The 23853-nt window shown below is 34.5% G+C and overlaps 1 protein-coding gene across 4 annotated transcripts in view; it reads left to right on the top strand.

Annotated features, from left to right (window-relative positions):
- Positions 1-23853, top strand: part of LOC150104343 (ralBP1-associated Eps domain-containing protein 1-like) — a 485081-nt gene that overhangs the window by 393670 nt on the left and 67558 nt on the right. For all 4 annotated transcript variants that reach the window (XM_090396932.1, XM_090396933.1, XM_090396930.1 and 1 more), the window contains one exon: positions 19644-19696. In XM_090396932.1, the coding sequence (XP_090253058.1) occupies positions 19644-19696 (53 nt within the window). The remainder of the gene's footprint in view (positions 1-19643; positions 19697-23853) is intronic.

Here is a 23853-nt window from a genome sequence, read left to right as displayed (position 1 = left end):
AAAATTATGGATATCACTACATTTCCTTTTATGCCATTTTATAATTATGTTATGATCTAGTGTAACGTGAAGTATATATATTTAGTTTTACTAGTATTAATTTTAAGACCATTATTGCTGAACCACTTATTTAATTTCAATATATCATGATTGATCTGCTTTTCTAGATCCTCAAGGGTTGTTTCAGTGTATGTTGATGCCGTATTATCAGTGAATGATATCATAAAAGTTTGTACTCGCACAGATCATTAACATGTATTAAAAATAGGTTAAGTCCTAGCACTGAACCTTGTGGGACTCCATATTTTATTATTTTTGTTGCACTATTGGAGGTGCCATAGCTGGTATATTGTTTTCTGTTATTCGAATAGGATTTGAACCAATCATGAGTAATACCTCTGATGCTGTATCTAGACATTTTCAGGAATAAGTCATGATGCACACAGTTGAATGTTTAGGTATATCAAGAAAAATGGATGCTGTATACATTCCTCTATTTATCCCACAATAAGCTGTTTTCTGGAACTCCAATAGCTTTTTTTTTTTTCATATTGAATCTGGATCTGAACCCGTACCGATTAGGCACTTAAAAGGATATGGAATTTAGGTAGCTATTTAATCTTTTTTTTTTTTATTAGGATTTCAATAATCTTTGAAACTAGATAATATAGATATTGATCTGTAATTTCTAATTTCATTTCTGTTACCTCCTTAAAATAACAGAAGAACTGAAGTAACCTTTAAGTGTTCTATGAATTTCCCAAGTTCAAAAGATTTATTAATTATATGTGTAAAGAGCTTTATGTTTAATTATAATGTGTAGTTTTCAAAATTTATATGATCGTATCCCTTGAAGGTGCCATAGCTGGTATATTGTTTTCTGTTATTCAAATAGGATTTGAACCAATCATGAGTAACACCTCTGATGCCGTATCTAGACATTTTCAGAAGGATTGAGTCATGATGCACGCAGTTGAATGTTTAGATATATCAAGAAAAATCATTTACTGCATATAGATAAATTGAATTCTTAATCCATGGAAGGTGATTCACACTATAGGATCAAAGGATAGTAAAAGGTTCATGTGTTTTCTGCTTTGTATTGCCAATTATCATGTTAACCAACCTCCATTCTTTACTTTTATCATTCATATAAGAAAGAAATTTCATAAGAAATAGTGTTCATTTGCATACTTTATTTTTTTACTTTAAGTGTCTAAGCAAAATATTTAGTCATTTTCAAACATTAAATTGCAGGGATTCTTCTTATGCCTATAATATAGTTTTTCTTTTGTCCTTATGTTTTTTAGTTTATCTGTAATCCAGTGTATGTGAAGATCCTTATTTCGAGCAATTCTTTTATGATTTGTGATTTGCTGTTTGCATATTTAATCATTTTGATAAATACCTCAATAAAACTGATATACATCTAATCATGTGGCAGTTGGTAATTTTTTATGTAATTTTCACATGTATTATAATTGATGCCAATTTCAAGTTTTTCATGACGGCCTGCATAGCTCATATGTCCACTATCAGGTAAAGATAGATTCAACAGTGTAGAGTGAGGATCTGTTATTTTGCTAAAATAGGTTGCAGAGGAATCCATATTGGCCATTTTATTTCTTATATGTGATCAATACAACTTGCTGAATTGATTGCTTCTGTCATATGGCCATCTATGTATGCAAGAAACCCATGTGAAGATAATAATAATATTATTACTACTACTACTATACAGATATCTCCATGGAGTCAAAAGACTCATCGCAGGAGATCCTTTATTCACACAATAACTACATACCTTGTTAAACTCATTCACTGATGAAACACAACCACTGTGACGACCCACTCACCAACCTCCAAGCAAAAAATCTAGTCCTAACACCTTTGCTAACCACACTCTTACACAATTGATCCCTTGTCAATCCTATAAAATCCTTTTAATAACTTATATGCTTCTACATGCCTCTTCTTTTTCACCTATCAGCTAGTTTTTGAAGTCTACAGACCACTTCCATAGACCTGCCGCGATCTTTGTCATTCACCTCTGTATCCTCTACACCACTTCTTCATCCTCATGGAATCCAGGTGTCCAGATTTGTGCACGGTAGTCCAGATGTGCCTTATATAGGGGAACAATAACTTCTCTATCCCTGCTTGTTAGTGTGTTCTTCAACAACCACGTTATCTGATATGCTGTTTTTCTACTTTTGCAATATGCCCTGTAAACTTCAGCTCCCTGTCTCTACTCGCTCCCAAGTCCCTGGCCTCATAAATTTCCTGCAGTTCATTTCTATTGGTATAGTACACGGCTTATGATTTCTTCTTCCTGAAGTAGTTACCTTATATTTGACCACATTAAACCCCTCCCTGTAGAGCATCTGTTTGTGATGGAGGAGGCCTCCCAGTGATGCAACTAACCTTTTTTACTATCTTTTCTTCAAATCATAATCACTGGGATCTAATGCACTTCCCCATTTTTTGCCCCGTGGTGCAACTCATGAACATCTAGGAAGGAGGACTGTGGTAGTCTTGTACTACTTTGGAAATTTTGCTAAGATGGGTGGTCCTGGATGGTTCAACCAGGATCAGTCAGCAAGTCAGCAATTGGTGTCTCAATAACTCTCCTATCCCATGGTCCAAGGACTGGGCTTGCTCTGGTGCTGGTCAGCCATCCATGTATGGCTCTGTGGTGGGTGGAGAACTCTGTCGCTGAACAAAAAAAAAACCTCTTCAGCATGAATTCCTCATTCTAAAATGTTTCAGAGCCCCTGACAAGGTCTCAACCAAGCATTTATATCATAGGTACATCATTTGATAACAGGAGTATGAAACAAAAGACATACATGTGTAATACCAGTATGAATATACCATTTTTCTCATCATCCACATGACATTGAAAAGCTGATAAGGAAAATGTCACCCTTCTTTATTCAAAAAGGTTTGGAAAGATTGGCAGTCTCCCAAAACAATTAAGAAACTATGTTTTAATGACATACTTGTGGAAACATGTCAGCAACATCAATGGATAGAATACCGTTTGCAGTAACATCTAATAAATCACTCGATTCTTGTAGAGGAGTGATATCTGAATGGGATCTCCGTGATGTTCCTGATGAGGAATGTTTAGAGCTTAAAGATCGGGGGGGGGGGGGGTGACAGGTATGAGGTGCATCCTGATACATAGAGATGGTCACCTGGTTCTAACCAGGAACATTATCCTTACATTTGATACACCTAAGCTTCCAACATCTGCAAAAGCAGGGTATCTCAACTTTCCTATTAGACTGTATGTCCCTAATCCACTGAGATACTTTAAATGTCATAGCTCTATCACCTGTGTCCAATGTGCTAGTAAAGAGCATAATAACAAATCTTGCTCTGCAAAGAAAGCTAAATGTGTCAACTCTCAGGAAAATCATCCTGCTTACTCTCCCATGCATGTCAGAAGTGGCAAGATGGAAAAGAAATACAGAAGATTTAAAACAGAACAAAATATATCATATCTGGATGCAAAAATTGAAGTTAACCAACACTGTACCTTTTCTAAGATCTGCTTATGCTTAGAAGGTGGAAAGAAAATGTTAACAGCAGCTCAACTTTATGTTATCACTCAACTTTGGACCATTTGGTATGTTTAAAAACTTTTTAAAAAACTGTTAATAATAATATTATAATTATTATTAAGGATGCCAGAAAAATAGCCATTTGGTTTTCAATTTATATTTTAAAACTGTTGTTTAAAAACTAGGTATTAGTTTATTGAATATATGCTACAAACTATATAGTAGAATACTTAATGAAATATTGAAAATATACAGTGAAAAAATATTATTAGAATTTTAAAAATGGATTTAGAAAAGGATGCTCTACAATGTATGCAGCTTTTGTTTAAAACTACTTATAGAAAAAAGAAGAAATTTAATTTAGAAACTCATCTTTTGTTTATAAATTATGAAAAAGCATTTGACAAAGTAAAAAGATATATGCTGTTTGATGTATTACAAAGAATAAATATACCTAATATTTACTACATGCAATATTGAATATATACAAAGATAATGAAATAAAAATAATTGAAAAAATGTCTGAAAAACAATTATAAACCAAGGAGTAAGACAGGGATGTCCTCTGTCTCCAACAATTTTTCAATATTTATATTAATGAAATATTAATACAGTGGAACATCTTAAATGATCCAGGTATGGAAATTTCCCAGAATAACAAAATAAATATGCTATTATTTGCAGATGATTAGGTAATAATATCAGATAAGGAAGACAATTTACAAAGAGTAATATATAATTTAAACATTATAGTAAAACAGTTTGGAATGAAAATATCCATAGATAAAGCAACAATGGCATTTTGTGGACAAACTCCAGTTAGAAGTAAAATAGTTATTAATAATAAAATAATAGAACAGATAAATACTTTGTTATCTTGGATGTGAAATATCACATGAAGGAGAAGAAGACATAAAATTAAAAACTTCAAATTTTTACAGCTTATAGGCCTGATAAATAGAAGACTCAATCTAAATATAGTACAAAAAGAAACTTGCTCGAAAATATACAATACTTTAGCAGTGGCCACATTATTATATGGCAGTGAAATTTGAGCAATAAGCAAAGAATAAAAACAAATAAAATGAGATTTATGAGAAGAACTGCAAAATACACAAAAAAGGAACAAAGATATTTTAAAAGAATTAAAAACAAAATCAACAGAAGATAAACTAAACAATTATAAACAAAAATGGATAGAACATGTAAACCAAATGGCCAACACCCGATATCCTAAACAAATAATAAAATATCAATTGGAAAGAGAAGGCCAGGTAGATTTCAAAAAAGGATATTAAATGGATAATGAGACCGGAACAGACCAGTATGGTCTATATTCGTAATTAGCATTATGATGATGATGATGATGATGAAGAAAATCTTGTATAAGAGACAATCCTGAGACAAGAACATCTGATTTCAGTGTGTTCTTTAGCATTGAAAAAGCTTATGTCACAGCCTGAAGATATGTCATGTTAAAAGACTTCTATAACCTAGGTCTCAGAGGACACCTTTCTGTATTTATTAAAAACTTTCTGTCTAGCTGTCTTCTAAGTAAGAGTAAGAAGAATGCTATTTTGGCCATATCATCAAGAATAGGGTGTTCCGAAAGGCTCTGTCTTAAGTGTGACAATTTTTGCTATCAAAGTTAACTCTGTCACGTAAGCAATGTGTTATGTTGAGAACTTCACAATTTCTTGTCACTCTCATAACATGAGAATAATTGAAAAACAACTCCAGCAAGCAGTTGATCATGTCTCTCCATGAGCTCTTAGAAATTGGTTCACATTTTCAGCAGAAAAAAAAATTGTGTACTCTTATGCCAAAAACTTGCTCTTTATCCAGATCCTGAGTTAAGAATGGGACAAACTGTTATTCTAGTTGCAACTGAAACCAAGTTCTTGGGATTCATATTTAAGAGGAAACTTATATTCCTTAGCAAATACTTGTTAATTAAGAGAAAAGGAATAAGAACTAGGAATAAGAAAAGTCTCATTGACTATGTTATTGTTGATAGTGATGTTTTCTCCCTGGTGCAGGACACCAGAGTGTACAGAGGATTTGAAATTGGAAGTGATCACTATTTAGTCTTGAGCAGGATAAAATTGAATTTCATATTGAAAAGAATAACATGTAAGAAAGTTTTAAAGCGAATAAAAGTTAAGCAGCTCTCAGATGTGAACTGTAGACTAAAATACAGAAAGATTATTGAAAAAAAAATGAAAGAGTTTGAGAACAGGAATCAAACCTTGGAGATTCAGTGGCAAACTCTGAAGAAAACATCTGCCAGAGAGGCATGTTGTGTGCAAGGATAAAAAAAATCAGAACTCCCTGGTGGACACAGGAAGTTAAAGAGGCAATGAAGGAAAAGAAGAAAGCATATCAAAAGTTCCTGGCAAATAAGTCAGCTTTTACTCTTACAGAATACAGAGACAAATGTAAGAAAGCTAAACAGTGTGTAAAACTAGCTAAACAAAAGTCATGGGAGGACTTTGGCAAGAATATAGAAAATAAATATCAAGAAGGTGGCAAAATATTCTGGAGGTTGTTGAAGAAGCTTAGGAATGGAGGAAACAGTGCTGTAAAAGGAGTTAGAGATGATAAAGGTGACATGAAAACAGGAGAAAAAGATATCCTTGAAGTATGGAGTAATTACTTTGAAAAACTGCTAAATGAAACAAGCAGTGATGACAGCACAGTGATAAAAAACTGACCAGGCATGCAGTCAATAATATATATCCATACTTGAAGTAGAAAAAGCCATGAAAGGCTTGAAATGTGGAAAGGCAGCAGGAGTAAATGATATTCGACCAGAAATGCTGAAATATGGTGGTATAAGAGTCTTACAGTGGCTGCACTGCATAGTTCAGAAAGCCTGGACAGAGGGACGAATTCCCGATGATTGGAGTAGAGCTCTCATAGTACCCATATATAAAAAGGGAAATAAAACTGCATGTGAGAATTACAGAGGTATTTCCCTACTGAGTGTTCCTGGCAAGATCTATGCAAGTATACTTGAGAAACGGTTTAGAAGAATTGTGGAAGAAAAGCTTGGTGAAGAACAAGCTGGATTCAGGCTAAATAGAGGCTGTCAGGATCAGATTTTCACTATATGACAAATAGTTGAGAAATCGTGGGAATATAACGAAGATCTGTATTTAGTTTTGTAGATCTGGATAAGGCATATGACAAGGTGCTAAGAGAGAAGCTGTTCAAAATGCTACAGTTGTATGGTGTCAATGGAGCATTATATCAAACAATACTTAGTCTTTGTTTAAGTTGTAAGTCCTGCTGACTTACGACTTAGAATTGAGGAAGTACAGGAAGATAGTTTAATGTTAAATCTGGTTTCACACAAGGATGTACATTATCTTATTCATTTTCTATATGGATCACATTATGAAGGAAAGTGGTATTAAACCTGATGTCAAAATTGCGATGTTAATCTGAGGCTCTTTGCTTTATGCAGATGATGTTATACTGCTAAATAAATCCACTACAAGTCTGCAAGATTTCCTGACTAAATTGAATAACTGTTGTAATAGATATGATATGAAGGTCCACAATAACAGGATGAAAGACAATGAAAATTGACAGAAGCATTGAAAATATCAACTGCATTGTGAATGGAGAACCTATAGAACAAGTAAAACTATTCAGTTACTTATCCAATTTTTAATGAAGATGGTAAATTAAATATGGAAATAGACAGCAGAATCAGCAAAGCTGATATCGTAGGAAGTCAACTGAATAAATTTATATGGAGTAAGAAAGAAATTAGTCAAAACACTAAATCAGTTGTATAGAAGACAGTTTTCAAACCAATTTTAACTTACGGATCTGAGAGCTGGGTTAGAAATAAAACACTTAACCAAAGACTACTAGAAAGACCACAGATACGGAAGTCCTGAGAAAGATTAGGGGCATGAACAGATGGCATCAATGGTATCATATTAAAAATGAGGATATTAGGAAAGAACTTGACATTGTTAGCATCCAGGAGTATGTTAGTAAAGCTAATCTCAGGTGGTATTGTCACTTAAACAGAATGGGAGACGAAAGATTAGCAAAAACAAATGTTCTCTGCCAGGTTGGCAAGAAAAGAACCCAGAGGAAAACCAAGATATAGGTGGATTGATACTGTAAAAAGTGCCTTAGAAGTTAGAAATATAAGATCTGATAATGTTGGAATCCTGACAGGTAACAAATTGATTTGGAGGAAAATTGTAGATAGGAAGTTAGTAATTATGTAAATTTTTCATGTAGTACTATCATACCTACACCCCTTGAGGGTACATGTGAGGAATTTGATGATGATGATGGTTGTGCTGGATTTCCAGGCACATTGGAATTAAGGGCAATTAGACTTCAAATGCAGCTGCTAATTTAGCTCATTTTTTTGACTTATTGTTTGACAGTGTTGTATATAGACTACAGACAGTTTAAGATTAAAGCTATTGCCTAATGGCACTCTTCATGGCAGGATGACAAACAAATTACATGATATTAAGCATTGGCAAGCTAATCAATGTAGCAAAAAGACAGAAAGTTGTTCTTGCCAGATCTTATTTACTGTGGGTTGATGACCTACTGTATAAAAAATGCAACATGCCTCTTACCATGTGTCATATTCTCGTGAGAGCCAGCATTTCATACAAGAGAGAGAGAGAGGAATTAAATTTTTACCTATCTACCTGAGCTATATTCACTCTGGAAGATGTTATCAGACTCGGACAAATTGCATGATGTTTTTAGCTTCTTACAAAGAAATAATTTATACAAACATATTTGGTTATAAATTCTATATATGTAAATATTGTGTTGCTTAACTTAATTTTTTTGTACAACATATTATTTACTAATTTATCTCTCTCTGTGTATTAATACCTTGTATACTGCTGTAACGACTGTTCTTGTATCCATAAACCATAAATCAGCAATCCACATTCAACTTGCAGCCATTACTTTTGTCCATATTGTGATATATTTAAATCGTCCTGCAGTATCTCTATATCACCTTCATTTAATATCACTTTCCCAGTTGTGCATCATCAATCAACTGGATATTTCCCATATCATTGATGTACAAATTAAATAGCTGAGGATCAAGTTCTGAGCCCTGTGATACACCACTCTTTGATATCAGCCACCCTCTAATCCAAATCACAGATTTATTTCCGTTATGGATAACCGAAATAAAAAGTAAAAAATTACTAAGGCAAGACCTACTTTTCACAAAAACCATGTCTCCCCCTTCTAAAGTATCATATTCTTACCTACTTAGTCCTGAATTCTGTCTTTCAACAATTTCTCCAATATCTTAACCACTACTTCTTAGATGCTAATTGTCCTATAATTTGCTACTTCTGTCTTGTGCTCTTCTTTATGTAGTTGGACTGATTTGCTCTCTATCTATTCAAACTCTTACTGAGCAACACTTTCTCAAGACTCCTGATTCCAAATTCATTAAAATGCAATCAATTCACCTTATATATATCCTTTCATCCATCAAACTTACTCTGCACATCCACAAACTCCACAGAATGCCATTCCTCCTGCACACACTGTGCACTGACTTATTCATGATCATAGCTCTCCATCTCAGCTCACTTCTGTTATACTGTGGCAATAGACTCAACTTTTACTTTCTCATTTTTCATGTTTGCATGTACTAGCAACTCTTTCATATCTTCTCACATACCACTCTTGTCCCTTGCTAAATCATTTGCAACATAAACATCTTTCATATTCACTCTCTACATCCTTACAGCATCACTAACACTCTTAATCTTGGCACCAGGAAAACACAATTTTGTTATGCTCTCCTCAAGCATTTCTCTTATCATTGAATTGCCATACAAAATCCGATCCTTATTCTCATGCTTTCACTCTTTCATACTTTAATTTCTCTCCCCTTGCATCTTGCACTTGTGTGTCATACCATCTGCAAGGCATTTCCCCAAACCACACAATCTCATATTTTGGTTCTAAGAAGAAGAAGAATTCCACATAAGGGCCATTATCTTTTCCATTACAGTTTGGTCATTCTCTGCATTTTTCACCATTTCATTCTTGTAGTCACTCATATCCTTATTCTCATGATTTCACTCTTTCATACTCTTATTTCTTTCCCCTTGCATCTTCCTCTTCTTTTGTTTCCGTGTCATACCATACCACTTGCAACAATAACCTCACCAATCACATTTTCACACGTTTTGCCTTCACTAACTCATCACTATCATTCTTCTTCCTCTCCTCACACTTCTGGCATTTGCTCTCAAACACAAAGAACCTATTTTCCAGTTTTGTTCTCATTCTACAAAGTGCATATACTTTGCACATGCTGCAGCAAATGAAATCATGCACATTGAAATCACCCACCATTGTGTTAAGAAGAATATATTTTTATATTCTTCAGTTTTGCTAATATTCCCACATAAATCCAAATTAATCACCAACTAGTATAACATCATCATGTTTAAAGGTCTTCAGAATATTACATAGCTCTGTTAGAAACATATCAACTGGGCCATCATGTACACAGATTATAGCAAATATCAGTGTATTCATAATTGTATCTCAAATCATTACTGTTTCAGCACTGTGCATATATGATTCCAGTTTATAACAATGCAAAGTATTTTTCCTAGCATAAGAATTAAGACTGCCATCCCAACAGCCAAAAAAAAAAAAAATAGTAATTAATGAGAGAATATCAATCAATTTCAAGTACCATGATCCATAATTCACTTAATACTAATATATCTATATATTGTTCAATTTCTCAGAAGGTAACATTAAATTATTGCAAGTTTACCTTAATGACTTAATGTTTACATGGTATAACACATTCTTAGATTAATACAGAGTAGGGTTTTTTTTTTTTTTTTTTTTTTTTTACAGAGGTTAGATTATAGTGTTTATAGTAGACAGTCACACTAAGATCTTGGTTATTCAAGTGCTCTTATGTTTGTTTGGATCAGCCTTGTTTCAGTTAAGTAGCATTTTGTGTTTCATGGCTTCTTTGAACTGTGTTGAGGTCGTCTGGTGTTTTTATCTGTATTACGTTTGCATTGTCATCTTTTCTCATGAACAATTTACCATCTCTTGTCCATGCATACTATAACTGCACCACTTGCTCTCTTTTCATAAAAAAGTTTCTTATTAAGTTTGGTCAAGTGGTTTGTTTATATATGGGCACTGTCGTAATTGTACATCAACTGTTGGACTATAATCTTGTTGAATTTTCTTGTCTTTTACCTTTATTGATGTCTGTTTTCCTGTTGGTAGGTAGGGCATGCATAATGCCTTGCTTTCCTAGTAGGTTTCAATTCCTAGTAGATTTACAAATTTGTCAGTTAAAGTATCCATGTGTTTCATTATGAGCTTCTAGTACACCATTTATTTCAATATTGTTCAACCTTTCAACAACTGTTGAATTTCATTCACCTTCCATTTCAGTTTGTTAATTTTTAACTTCAATAATTTATTTTCGTTTGTTAATTTTGCATTTTTATTAGACATCTTTTTGATTAGTTTGTCATTGCATTTGGCTTTGGTCTGGTGAATCCTGAATGCATCCAAAACTGTACCCTAGCAATGACTTCAAATAATTTATTGCAACTTTAAATAATTCTTCCAATTCTTTTCTTATTTCAAATTGTCTCCTTTTTTGCTTTAATGGCATTTTGATCTTCTAATATCTGATCCCTGAATTTTCTTAGGAGAATCCTAATGTCTTATTCTGTTTCCCCAGCTTTATTTAAAGAGACAAAAACACGAGTATTAGAGCAATTACTTATAATTAAGAAAATAACAATCCATGTTTTGACCTCTATGTCAAGGTCATCGTCAGGGAAACGATACACTAAAGCTGTTTTGTTAACCATTTACACTAGCCTGACCTCTGATGAGAAATAAATAAATAATTAAATAAAATAAAAATTTTATATATTTATATTAAGTATAATAATATACTGACAGAGGGGAAGGAATTTACAGTCAATCTATGCCAAATGCATCTCTATAATCCTGTTATCTTGAGATTTTCTTCTGCTATGATTCTGCCATTATATTTTGAATGCTATATAGGTTGCAGATGGATCTTCCCATCTGCAGACTCTTGGAACTGCTAATCCATCATTCTTATTGAAATTAGGATGATGAACCAGCATCTCACAAGCTTTCTTGAATTTTCTCTCCAACAGGATTTTGGTGCAATGTGGTGACTTTTGTCTTTCCAGTTAATTCTGTGACAGATTTGTAGTGCATGGTCTGTCAGGCCTGTTTTACCATAGTGGAGGAATTTAATGTGCTGTTTATATTCATGTTTTCATATTGAAATTGTGCACACTGTTTCCCCTATGCAAGTTAAGTTGCTGGTGCACTGGATTTTGTAAATCCTTGGGTCAACAAGGTGAGGAAGTGGGACTCTTTGTATGAGCTAAGTATACTTTCTAATTTTACAGGAGGTTTGAAAGTTGCCTTAATATGATATTTATGTAGTGTTCTATGTATTTTTTCTGATATTTCCCTAATATATGGTATGGTTATGAAATTTTTGTAATATTTTTAACCTTTCATGGCATTATTGTGGAGATCTTGTGAACTGTTTTATGTAGCCATCCTTTATAAAGGTTTCTTTAATAATTTCATATCCTCCTTCAGCATTTGCTCAATGGAGCAAATTGTTAGACTATGTTTGAGGGTACTGATGGCCCCTAGTTTTTTTTGTTGATGGTAGACCATGAGGGAAAGACAACCTGAGAGAAGATGTGTGAAAGTGTATCTAGGAAAGAAAGACAGTTATTGTTTCCAATGATGGTAAATTGGATACGTTTGTGTTGTTTGTACAGGTGGCTTGGGAACGTATGTAATGTTTTGTTTGGCAGCAGTGGAGCCAAATGGCATATATATAGTCAACTTATCTGAGCCAAACTTGGGGCTTTAGACTTGCTGAATCTAGAGTTGACTGCTCGAAGTATTCCGTGTAAAAGTTAGCTATTTGGCTAATAATTTGGTGTGTGTGGGGGGGGGGGGTGAGTCTGTGGCTGTGCCTACTTTTTGCAGGTAGAAATTATTTTGTCACGCAAAGTACATGGACAAAGTGGACTGTGATATAGAGTAGAAATTTGAACTGTATGAGAAGAACTAGGTCATTGATCAGGACATTCATGTAAATGGAAGCTATATCAAAGCTGACTAATAATTCTTCATTGTTGAGTGTGATGTTTAATAAGTGTTGTGTATTTTATATGTAGGAGTGGGAATGACCTACCAACTCCTCTCCAATATAGCTGATAAAGTATGGATAGAAACATCCAATATACTAGACTACAATAAACAACTAAGTTGCAATTTAACCGAAGCAGAAAAAATTGCCGTCAGATATCAATCGGTATCTGATATCTGACCGCAGCATGTACCAATTGGTTAACTAAATCCTACTGACTGCATCAAATGAAAACAACAGAATTAAGTCAGTGAGACTTGTACAGAGGAAACAGTTAAAAAGCTGTTACCACATTATTTCTGTATACTTCCAGAATTTATGATCCGCCAAAAATACACAAAACGAATGCACCACTGTGACCTATAGTAGAAGGAATCAACATCCCCAATTATTACTTGGCCAAGAAACTAGCTGCTACAGTCAAGGAGTTGGTAAGTCATTCCCCCTCCAAATATAAAATACACAATACTTAAACAAAATTGAAAACATCACACTCAACAACAAAGATTTATTAGTAAAACAGGCCTGTCAAACCATGCACTCCAAACCTGTTACAGAATTAACTTGAAAGTTCCTACACTACACCAAAACTTGGTTTAAAAGAAAATTCAAGAAAGCTTGTGAGATGCTGATTCATCATCCTAATCTCAACAAGAATGATGGATTAGTATTCTGAGTCTGCAACCTGTGTAGCATCCAGAACATGATGGCATAACCATAACACAAGAAAACCTTCAGATAACAGGACTGTAAAGATGTATTTGATGTAGTTCCACTGTAATTATTTTTTTTTTCCTCTATATATTATTATACTTATCATATATAAAATTTTTATTTCATTTAATTTTTCCTGATGATGACCTTGATATAGAGATTGAAATGTGAAGTGTTTTTTTCTTAATTATAAGTAAAATAATTGCCCTAGCACATTTTTGTCTCCATAAATTTTAAATAATGAATACTGACCACTGTGTAACCTTGAAAGAGAGAATCTTTATTTAAATCTTTAGTCAAACTATTGCTATAAGTATCTTGTCTGTCTGTAGCTTTAATGTTATTATTGGGAGAAATCTTATTACTATCGTACAAGAATGTTGGTAGCATTCCAAATAACACTGCAGTAAGTTATTATCAATCTTACATTTGCAGTTTTCAGCAGCCATGACTTGTCTGGTGACTCTGAAGAGGATTAATAGGTATTGTTCAGTTTAAATTCGTAGTTGCAACATGTGGAGTCGAAGGATTATATTGCTTAATTGGCTATGGCCTTTGTTCTTCTGGTGCAGCTTGATCAACCTGGCTATGGAAATTTCAAAACACTAGTATTTCAGGAACTACTAGATCAATTTTAATTATCTAAATGTCTACTTTTTTTTAGATTAGCAAGTTGTTATGCCTGAGCATATTTTAGAAGTAGTTATAATAAGGAAATTAGTTAGATTTAAGCATGAAATAGTAGCTGAAACAGAACACCAGCATCTGCTGTGCAGCCTCTTATGGCCATAACGTCCTGTTTTTCTAGCATCTTGAGGATACTTAAATACGTTTCTGCCTATTTTCATAGTTTTAGTCTTTTTTATTACTGATTTTCATGCCAAATTTGTCAGATGTTATTCAATATAGTTAGAGAATCCTGGAGACTTTCACTGGATATTTAGGAGTACATCATCATCTGCATAAAGCAAAGAGCTAAGTTTGATATCTCCAATTCTAATATCATGTTTAATGACAATTTCTTTCATAATTCAATCCATATTGATGGTGAATAAGAGTGGAGTTAGTGGAGATTTAAAATAAAGTTGAAGATAAGAACCTTTGGAAGCCATGGGAGGGAGACAATTAAGTGGTTTCACTTAAAAGAAAGTGTGAGGAGACATAATTCAAAAGCAATTCTAAGCTGTGCTTGATGAAACATCCAGTAAGAGTAGAGAGCAGAAGCAGGGTTGGTGGTGGAATAATAATGTACAAGAAGCAGTGACGTCTACGAGGAATGCAAAGCAGAAGTGGGACGAGTCAAGAGTGGAAGACAGAAGAGAAAAAGCGGGAAGCAGCCAAGAGAGTTGTTGCACAGGCAAAGGCCATGGCATATCGAGACCTTTATGATCAATTAGAAACAAAGGAAGGACAGAAAGATTTATCGATTGGCAAAATGTAGAAATAAGGCATCAAAGGACATCGTACATGTGAGGCAGATCAAAGACTGGAGGAAGGGTATTAAGGAGGGATGTAGATATAAGAAACAGATGGAGAATATACTTTGAAGGGCTTTTGAATGAAGAAAATGCAAGGGCTCACAGAGAAGATGGGGAGCCTTATGAGGGGGATGGTGCAGAACATTAGTAGAGTGGAAGTGAAGGAGTCCATAAAGAGGATGAAGAATGGAAAATCAGTTGGCCCTGACAGGATCCCAGTGGAGGCACTGGGGGAAGAGGAAATTGACCTGCTGTGGGACCTGTTAAAAGTTTGTCAACAGGAAAATATACCCGAGGAATGGAGGGAAAGTACTCTTGTCCCCATCTACAAGAGTAAAGGGGATGCACAAGATTGTGAGAATTACTGAGGAATAAACTTGATGTCCCACACAATGAAAATCCTAGAGAGGGTTCTTGATGGAAGACTGGGGAAGGAGGTAGAGATTACAAATGAGCAGTTTGGCTTCATGCCTGGTTGATCGACGACAGATGCTATCTTTAGGTTATGGCAGATGGTGGAAAAGTTTCAAGAGAAGCAACGGGAGCTACATCTGGTCTTCTGGAGAAAGCATATGATAGAGTGCCAAGGCAAGAAGTTTGGAGGTGTCTGAGGGAGAAGAAGGCACCAGAGAAATATGTCAGGCTGGTGCAGGAGATGTACAGAAATGTGAAGACAAGAGTTCGAACCTGCCTGGGAAAGACAGAAAGTTTTCCAGTGACAGTGGTTTGCATCAAGGGTCAGCATTAAGTCCGTTCCTGTTTAATATTGTGATGGAGGTGGCGAGAGAAGACTAGCCTTGGACTATGTTGTATGCAGATGACATCGTGCTGTGTGCAGAATCAAGAGAAGAAGTGGCAGCTAAACTGGAAAGATAGAGTAAAGTACTGGAAGAGAGAGACTGAGCAGAAGTAAGACAGAGTATATGTGTTGCAAAGTGAATGGCAGCCAGGAGACAGATCTGGAGCTGGAAGGAAATGTTATCAGGAAGGTCAGTGACTTTAGATACTTAGGTTCAACAATGAAAGAGGATGGTAAGGCTGAGGAGGAAGTGGGATGTAGATTACAAGCAGGATGGAGGAACTGGAGAGAGATGACTGGAGTGCTATGCGATAAGAGGGTGCCGATCAATCTAAAAGACAAAATCTTCAGGACACTAGTGAGACCAGCTATGGCTTATACTGTGGAAACTGTGGCCCTGAGGAAAAATAACATCAGCAGGATGGAGGTAGCGGAAATGAGAATGCTTAGGAGGATGTGTGGTGTGACCAGAAAGGATCGTCTGAGAAATGACTATGTAAGGGGAAACAGTGAAAGTTACGAACTTAGGAGAAAAGATACAGGAGGCAAGGTGGAAATGGTTTGGTCATGTGATGAGGAGGGAGGAAGAGTATGTGGGAAGAAAGATCATGGATGTTGGATGTGCAGGGGAGGAGGAAGCATGGGCAGCCAAAGAAGAGATGGTGGAGGAGGACTTGAGGATGAAGAACGTGGATGTGGCTACAGTGCAAGACAGGAGGTTGTGGAGGAGACTCACTACAAACAGCAACCCTGCTTAAGTGGGAAAGGCTGCAGAAGAAGATAGTGTTCACCCTTGTCTTGCACCTGATTTGATGTGAAATCACCTTCTTTTATTTCCTTCAATTCTAACTGTTGACTTACAACTTAAATATAGACTTTCACTTTGAATTTTTTCTTAGAATCATTAATTCTCAATTTTTCCTTAATATTTAATATCTAATTCTTATTTTTCCAGATTATTTCCCATCATAGTAATTTTTAATCTAATATTTGGCAGTTTTAGGCAAGGTTATTTCTTCATTGGCACCTTCTCCGTTTTTCACATCTGGCAGTCATGATTTTCACTTGTAAATACTAGGCTGGTCTGAAAAGTTCTCGGCCTCGACCATAGACAGCAACACTATCGGCAAGACTTTTTTTTTTTTTTCTAAGTTTGTACATCTGTTTTTAGTATCTAGATGAAATTGCAAATCATTCTATCAAGTAGTTTGTTTTTTACAGCTGTTTGAAGCAAAACTGTTGTCTGTATCCCTTGAAATGAATAAAATTTAGTATCATGCGGTTATAAAATTCTTTGTAAAAGAAGGGTTAATGCCAAAAGAAATTCATTTTCACCTTCATTTTCGACAATTAAGAAACCGGCAACCGAGTTTAAACGTGGCCGTACCAGCCTTGAAGATGATCCACGTGAAGGACGTCCAAAAAAGTGTGACAACACCAGAAATCGTTGATCAAGTACATGATATGGTATTGGATGACTGGCAAGTCACAGTGTGTGAAATTGCTGAGACTATAGACATTTCAAAAGAATGTGTAGGATATATTTTGCATGAAGAATTGCAAATGAAAAAGCTTTGCTCAAGATGGATGCCACACTTGCTTACAGCAGATAAAAAATGCACTCGCATGAAAATCTCTGAACAGTGCATGGAGCATTTTAACAAGAATAAAACTAATTTTGTACATCGATTTATTACTATGGATGAGACTTGAATTCACCAGAATCTAAACAGCAGTCAAACAGCGGACAGAAGCCAGTTGTTCAGTGCTAAAGAAGACAAAGTCGGTTCCATCATCAGGAAAGGTCATGGCATTGGTGTTTTGGAATGTTAAAGTCATTTTGTTTATTAATTATCTTGAAAAGGGATTTTACCCTTTTCAAGATAATTAATCAATAACCGGGGAATATTATTCCGATCTTTTAACCATACTAGACAAAAAAATTTGTGAGAAAAGACCTGGTTTGCAGAAGAAAAAAATCATCTTTCATCGGGACAATGCACCTGCCCACTAAGGTGTTTTGGCAATGGGAAAATTAAGGGATCTGCACCTATGAATTGTTGGAACATCCACCATATTCCCCAGATTTTGCACCCTCTGACTTCTATCTTTTCCCAAAACTTACTCTTCCTCATTTGTCAGTGTTTTTCTACGAATCAAAAGGTGATTGCAGCTGTCGAGGGGTATTTTCCAAATGTTACTGAGAAACACTTCAGGGATGGGATAATGGTGCTGGAGCATCGCTGGAATAAATGTATTAGTCTTAATGGAGATTATGTTGAAAAATAAAAATAATTTTGAAATTATAAATTCGTTTTTCATTGTCATTGGCTTTTTACTCAAGAATTCTTAGGACATTAAGATGTATTTTAGAGACAGATATATGCAGAATAATAGAGGAAGAAAATTCGCACACATACCTTTTTTGGATGTTGTTGGCTGTCTTCTTTCTGCGACGTGCATACTTCTGCTGTTAGGCTGTTAAAAGGAAGGGTTTTATCAAATTAATTCTCCCACATTCCCCCCCCCACACACACACACACTTTTTCAAAAAAAAAAAAAAAAAAAAACTTCTAACAGCAGAAGTATGTACATCACAGAAAGAAGATAGTCAGCAACATCCAAAAAAGTATGTGCGAATTTTCTTCCTCTGTTATTCTGCATATATTTGTCTCTATAATACATCTGTAATGCCCTAAGAATTCTTGAGTAAAAAGCCAGTGACATTAAAAGGGGGCACTCATAAACAAAAGCAGGCAAAATAGCTGTAAAAATAAGTTTTTAAGAGGAGTAACATGGGAATTTTCCCAGAAATAATATCTGAAAATATCTTGTTTCTATTCTTCTGATTTTTTCCAAGTTTTCCAATCATAAAATCTTTTTCCTTCCCTCTGTTATATCGGTGCTTATATTTGCATAATTGAAATAGTTCTTTGATTTTTAGTACTATTACAGGTTCCTATTTCACTAAATTATTCTCTATTTTTATTTTGTTTATTTATTTTTGTTTTTTGCAAAATTTTAATTTTAGAATAAGTATCTTTTTTTTTATAGAAAGCATTTCCCCTCGTTTAAATTTTACCAGACAAGAATTTATATTCTTGTTCTAATCCTTTAGCCAAGTTTGAGCAAACAAAAGTCTGTGCATGAAGTGTCTTCATGAGTATATAAAGGCTGTTGACTTCACACCAGCTGCCTCAGTAATCCATAATGTACAGCACATTTCCTTTTGGATGTGTATGTTGCTGTGCATTATTGAAATAGTCACTGCCTGGACCAGTTTAAACCTTTATTGAGTGAACCTTTATCATTGGAGAAACTGAAAGTTAATGCCAAAGTCTTTTATGTTCCATATATAAATAACAAATAGTATGTCACCATATTATAAAAAATTATTTATTAAAGTAAATTAAGAGAAGAAATTGTTCTTATTTTAATCCTTAGCTCAAGTGTAAGCAACCTTTAGAACTGTACTACTTGCAATGGTGTTGCTAGAGCTTTTGCCACCCAGGGCAGACTGCCCCCCCCCCAAGCTACTCCACTGACTACTTGTATATAGAGGCTGTTGACTTTGCATCAATTGACTTAATATCCCAGTGCACAGCACACTTTCTTTTGGATGTGAATATTGCTTTTCATTATAGGGAGGGTTACAACCTTTGTTAGTCTGTTGAACAATGGTAGCTAGACCTGGGAGGATATTGAGTTTACAGTAATTTCTGCAGAAGTCATGCAGTTATCTTTAATCCATAGTATTTTCATAGTATGGTGATGCACTATGTTACTACCTATATTGGAAAATATGTGTTATTTATAATACTCTTTTTTTTTTTTTTTTTTTTCATCTTTAGCCATTTCAGTAGCCAATATTAGTTCAACACCTTCAGCAACATACATAGAACAGGTAAGTGTATTTTACAGTGTTTTGAAGTTACATTAAATAATACAATCAGATCTTAGAAGATCAACCCAACACTATCATTAACGCTATAACATCAGACGAGTTACTAATGTGATGGACTTCTTAATATTTTTCATTAAAATTCATTAGAACCTATCTTGTGGCATTAACCATCAAAATATGATTCTGATGTCATAATCCTGTATTTGATGATTACTGCTGCTTTACTAAGAATTTATTTTAAAATTTGATCCTAGCATTAAGACTGTGTAATTGTTAATTTATTTTTTGAATTAAAAAAAAAATACAAAAAATTTCTTTTAACCATAGTTTTGTGATATTCGTATTCCAATTATTCTCATACACTTTATAAAATTGTTTAGAAATTTCTGTGAAAAAGATTAGGCTAGAAAATAATTTTATTCTTAAGCAAAAAATATTTTTTTAAATGTTTTTTTTTGTTCTCCCCCCCCCCCCACCTTCGATATAGTATTCACTGTAGAAGTGTGGGGACTGTGCAGTAGTGTTATGTGAGCTCTGAAAACATTTTTAGATAATGATAATTTCTTTACAGTTTATCTAGCTTTCAGCATAGTTAAATATATTTCATGTAGTTATAAAATAATTGGGATGACCTAAGGATTCGAAGCTAGATAACGGAGAGGAAGAGGACCTTAACATTGCTTTTAAGAAGTACAAGAACAGACTGGGACTTCTGATCTAATGTAAAATTCCACCACATGATGGGTGCACCCATCAGTGAGTATTCACTGGGTAGTGAACAAATGAGAATAGGTTGGCAATTTGGGACTTAGCCAACAACTTGTACTCCATTTGCTTCAAAACCAAAAATACACATGATGGTGCAACATGACCAGATTTCATGTCAGCTGGTTAAACAAGGCCCTTGCTGTTTTCTTCAGAAAACTAGGGCAAACAGTGAAGAGTCAGCTAATGAAATAAACTCCAGCTCAACATCTAGAAGAAAACTGGAAAAGTATCACGTAGACAACATAATTCACGTTACAGAGATGAAGAATAAAACAGGTCCTATTAAATAATACATATAGAGTGTTATATTCAGATAATAATGAACCAGGAAAGGAAGAAGTAGTGATAGAATTCAACACAAGACATGAAGATAAACTTCTTGATTGGAAGGCAGTTTCAAGTAGAGTTGTGTGGGCCAACTTCAAAATGAGAAAATGGTCAATGAACCTTATTATTGACTATAATCCCACAGAAGATTTTCCTAAGGAAGGAGTGAAGGGATTTTTTAAGTCATTAGAGCTAGCAGCTGACATAAAGAAAATGGGAAAAGTGGTTCTTATTTGGAGAAAAGGGAAGGCTAGTAATAAGTACCTGCAGAATTTCTGCTCGGGTTATTACTAACACCATGTTCCAACATAAAGATGTACACAAGCTCATGTAGAGAGAAGACACAAGAAATGAGAAAAGCCTCATTGTGATATCTTCACAATGATAGTGATAATGATATCTTCATGCTGATTCAGGATACAAGAGTATACAGACCATTTGAAATTTGAAGCTATCATCACTTAGTTTTAAAAATAAATATTGCAGTGAAAAGTACAGTATATAAGAAAATTTTAAAAAATAATCAAAGTTGAGGCTTTTACAGGTAAACCATAGATTCAACTCTGCAAACATTATTCAGAAAAAAAATGAAACTGTTCTCGTTCTCAAACAAGTACCAAACTTTGGAGACTCATTGAAAATACTGATGAAAACTTTGATTCATTTAGGGAGGCCTGTGGTTGAAGTCTGCAAGAATAGAAAAATAAGAATACTATGGTGGACACAAGTTACAGAAGCAGTCCTGCAAAGGAAGAAAGCATACAAAAAGTTCCTAGCAAATAAATTGGCAGATGCCCTAAAACAATACACAGAAAAATCTAAGAGACCCATAAGCTATGTGTAAAAGTAGCAAATCAAAAGTCATTGGAAGACTTTGATAAGAATATAGAAAATAAATATCAGGAAGGTGGCAAAATGTTCTGGGTATTACTGATAAAGCTTAGAAATGAAGGAAAGAGTACTGTAAAAGGAATCAAAGATGATAAAGATGACATGAAAACTGAAGATAAGGATCCAAGATGTCTGGAGTCATTTGAAAGACTGTTAAACGAACCAAACGGTGACAGAACCATACTAGAAAATCTTCAAGAGGAATGCAAAGAGGAGTACATATTAATACTTGAGACAGAAAAAGCTGTCAAAAATTTGAAATGTGGAAAGGCAGCTGAAGTAGATGATATTCCACCAGAAATGCTCAAGTGTGGAGATAAAAGTTTTCCAGTGGCTATACTGCATAATGCAGAGGATCTGGTCAGAAAATCAAATTCCCGATGATTGGAGTGGAGTTCTTTTAGTACCCATCTATAAAAAAGAGAATAAAACTGCATGTGAGAATTACAGAGGAATTTCTCTAACTAAGGGTTGTAGGTAAGATTTATGCAAATATACTTGAAAAGAGGTTGAGAAAGATTGTGGAAGAGAAACTTGAAGAACAAGCTGGGTTCAGTCCAAATAGAGGTTGCCAAGATCAAATTTTCGGTTTAAGATAAATAGTTGAGAAACTGTGAGAATATGACAAGGATTACTTAAGTTTTGTAGGTTTAGAAAAGGCATACAAGTGCCCAGATAAAAGCTTTGCACAGCACTACAATTATATGGGGTTAATGGGACATTATATATACAGAGCAATACATAGTTTATATTTAAATAGTCAGTTCAGCAGTTAGAATTGAAGAAAATACAAGAAGATGGTTTGATGTAAAATCAGGAGTAAAACAAGGATGCACATTACCTCCACTCTTATTTGTAATATATATGGATCACATTATGAAAGAACGTGGCATCAAGCCTGATATTAGAATTGGAGATGTGAAACTTAGCTGTTTGCTTTATGCAGATGATGTTGTACTCCTAAACACATCTAGTGCAAGTTTCCAGAATTCAATAACTAAATTGAATAACATTTGTAATAAATTTGGCATGAAAATCAGCAACAAAAAGACCAAAACTATGAAAATAGGCAGGTGCATAGAAAACTTCAGCTGCATTCTGAATGGAGATCCTATAGGACAAGTAAAATATTTCATTATTTAGGCACAGTTTTTAGTGAAGATGGCAGGTTAAATATGCTAATAGACAATATGCTAATTGACATCATAAGCAAAGCTGGTATGATGGGTAGCCAACTGAAAAAAACTTATGGAATAAGAAAGAAATTAGCCGAAACACCAAATTAGTAGTATATAAGGCAGTTTTAAGTTATAGATCTGTGAGTTGGTTAGAAATAAAGCACTTGATCAAAGACTACAGACCACATATGAGGGTTCTAAGAAAAATTAGGGGAGTGAATCAATGGCAGAATCATATTAAAAATGAAGATATTAGAAAGGAACATGACATTATTAGTATTCAAGAATGTGTCAGTAGAGCTAATCTAAGGTGATATGGCCAATGGCTACTTAAATAGAATGGGTGAAGGTGTTTGATTTTTTAGTTGTTTGATGGCAGGAAAAAGACCCAGAGAAAGATGATTGTCTAGGTAGATTGATTCAATCAAAAGTGCCTTAGAAACACATAAATTTAAGATGCCAAGAAATTATATTCTTGGTTTAATCCTTTATCTAAGTGTAAGCAAACAAAGGTTGTGCATGAAGTACCTTAGATTTTGCCACTGGACTACTTGTATATAGAGGCTGGTGACTTCACATCACTTGCCTTGGTATCCCATAATCCAAAAGCACATCTCCTTTTCAGAAATATATAATGCATTATGGGAAGGGCCACTATCCAGACCAGTTTCAACCTTTATTGAGGTCTCATTGATGGGGGCCAGACCCTGAAATAATGCAGAAGTTATATTTTCATATACAAGTAACCAAAAGGTATCACACCTTATTACTAAAATACTCTGGATTACCGACAAATGTTGAAAGTTTTTTCACTGGGTTATAGTATAAATTAAAGATTACAAGAAATCGTATTCTTGGTTTAATCTTTTATCCAAGTGTAAGCAAAGTTTGGGCGTGAAGTAACTTCAAGACTGGGCTACTTGTATATAGAGGCTAATGACTTCGTATCACTTGCCTTGGTATCCCATAATGCAAAACATATATCCCTATGGA

The sequence above is a fragment of the Typopeltis vanoorti genome, chromosome 8 (assembly GCF_054136105.1).
Source record: "Typopeltis vanoorti isolate ZY-2024b chromosome 8, IOZ_Tvanoo_1.0, whole genome shotgun sequence".
Classification (NCBI taxonomy): Eukaryota; Metazoa; Arthropoda; class Arachnida; order Uropygi; family Thelyphonidae; genus Typopeltis; species Typopeltis vanoorti.
The sequence above is the reverse complement of the archived record's forward strand: the minus strand, read 5'-3'. Positions and strand labels throughout refer to the sequence as shown.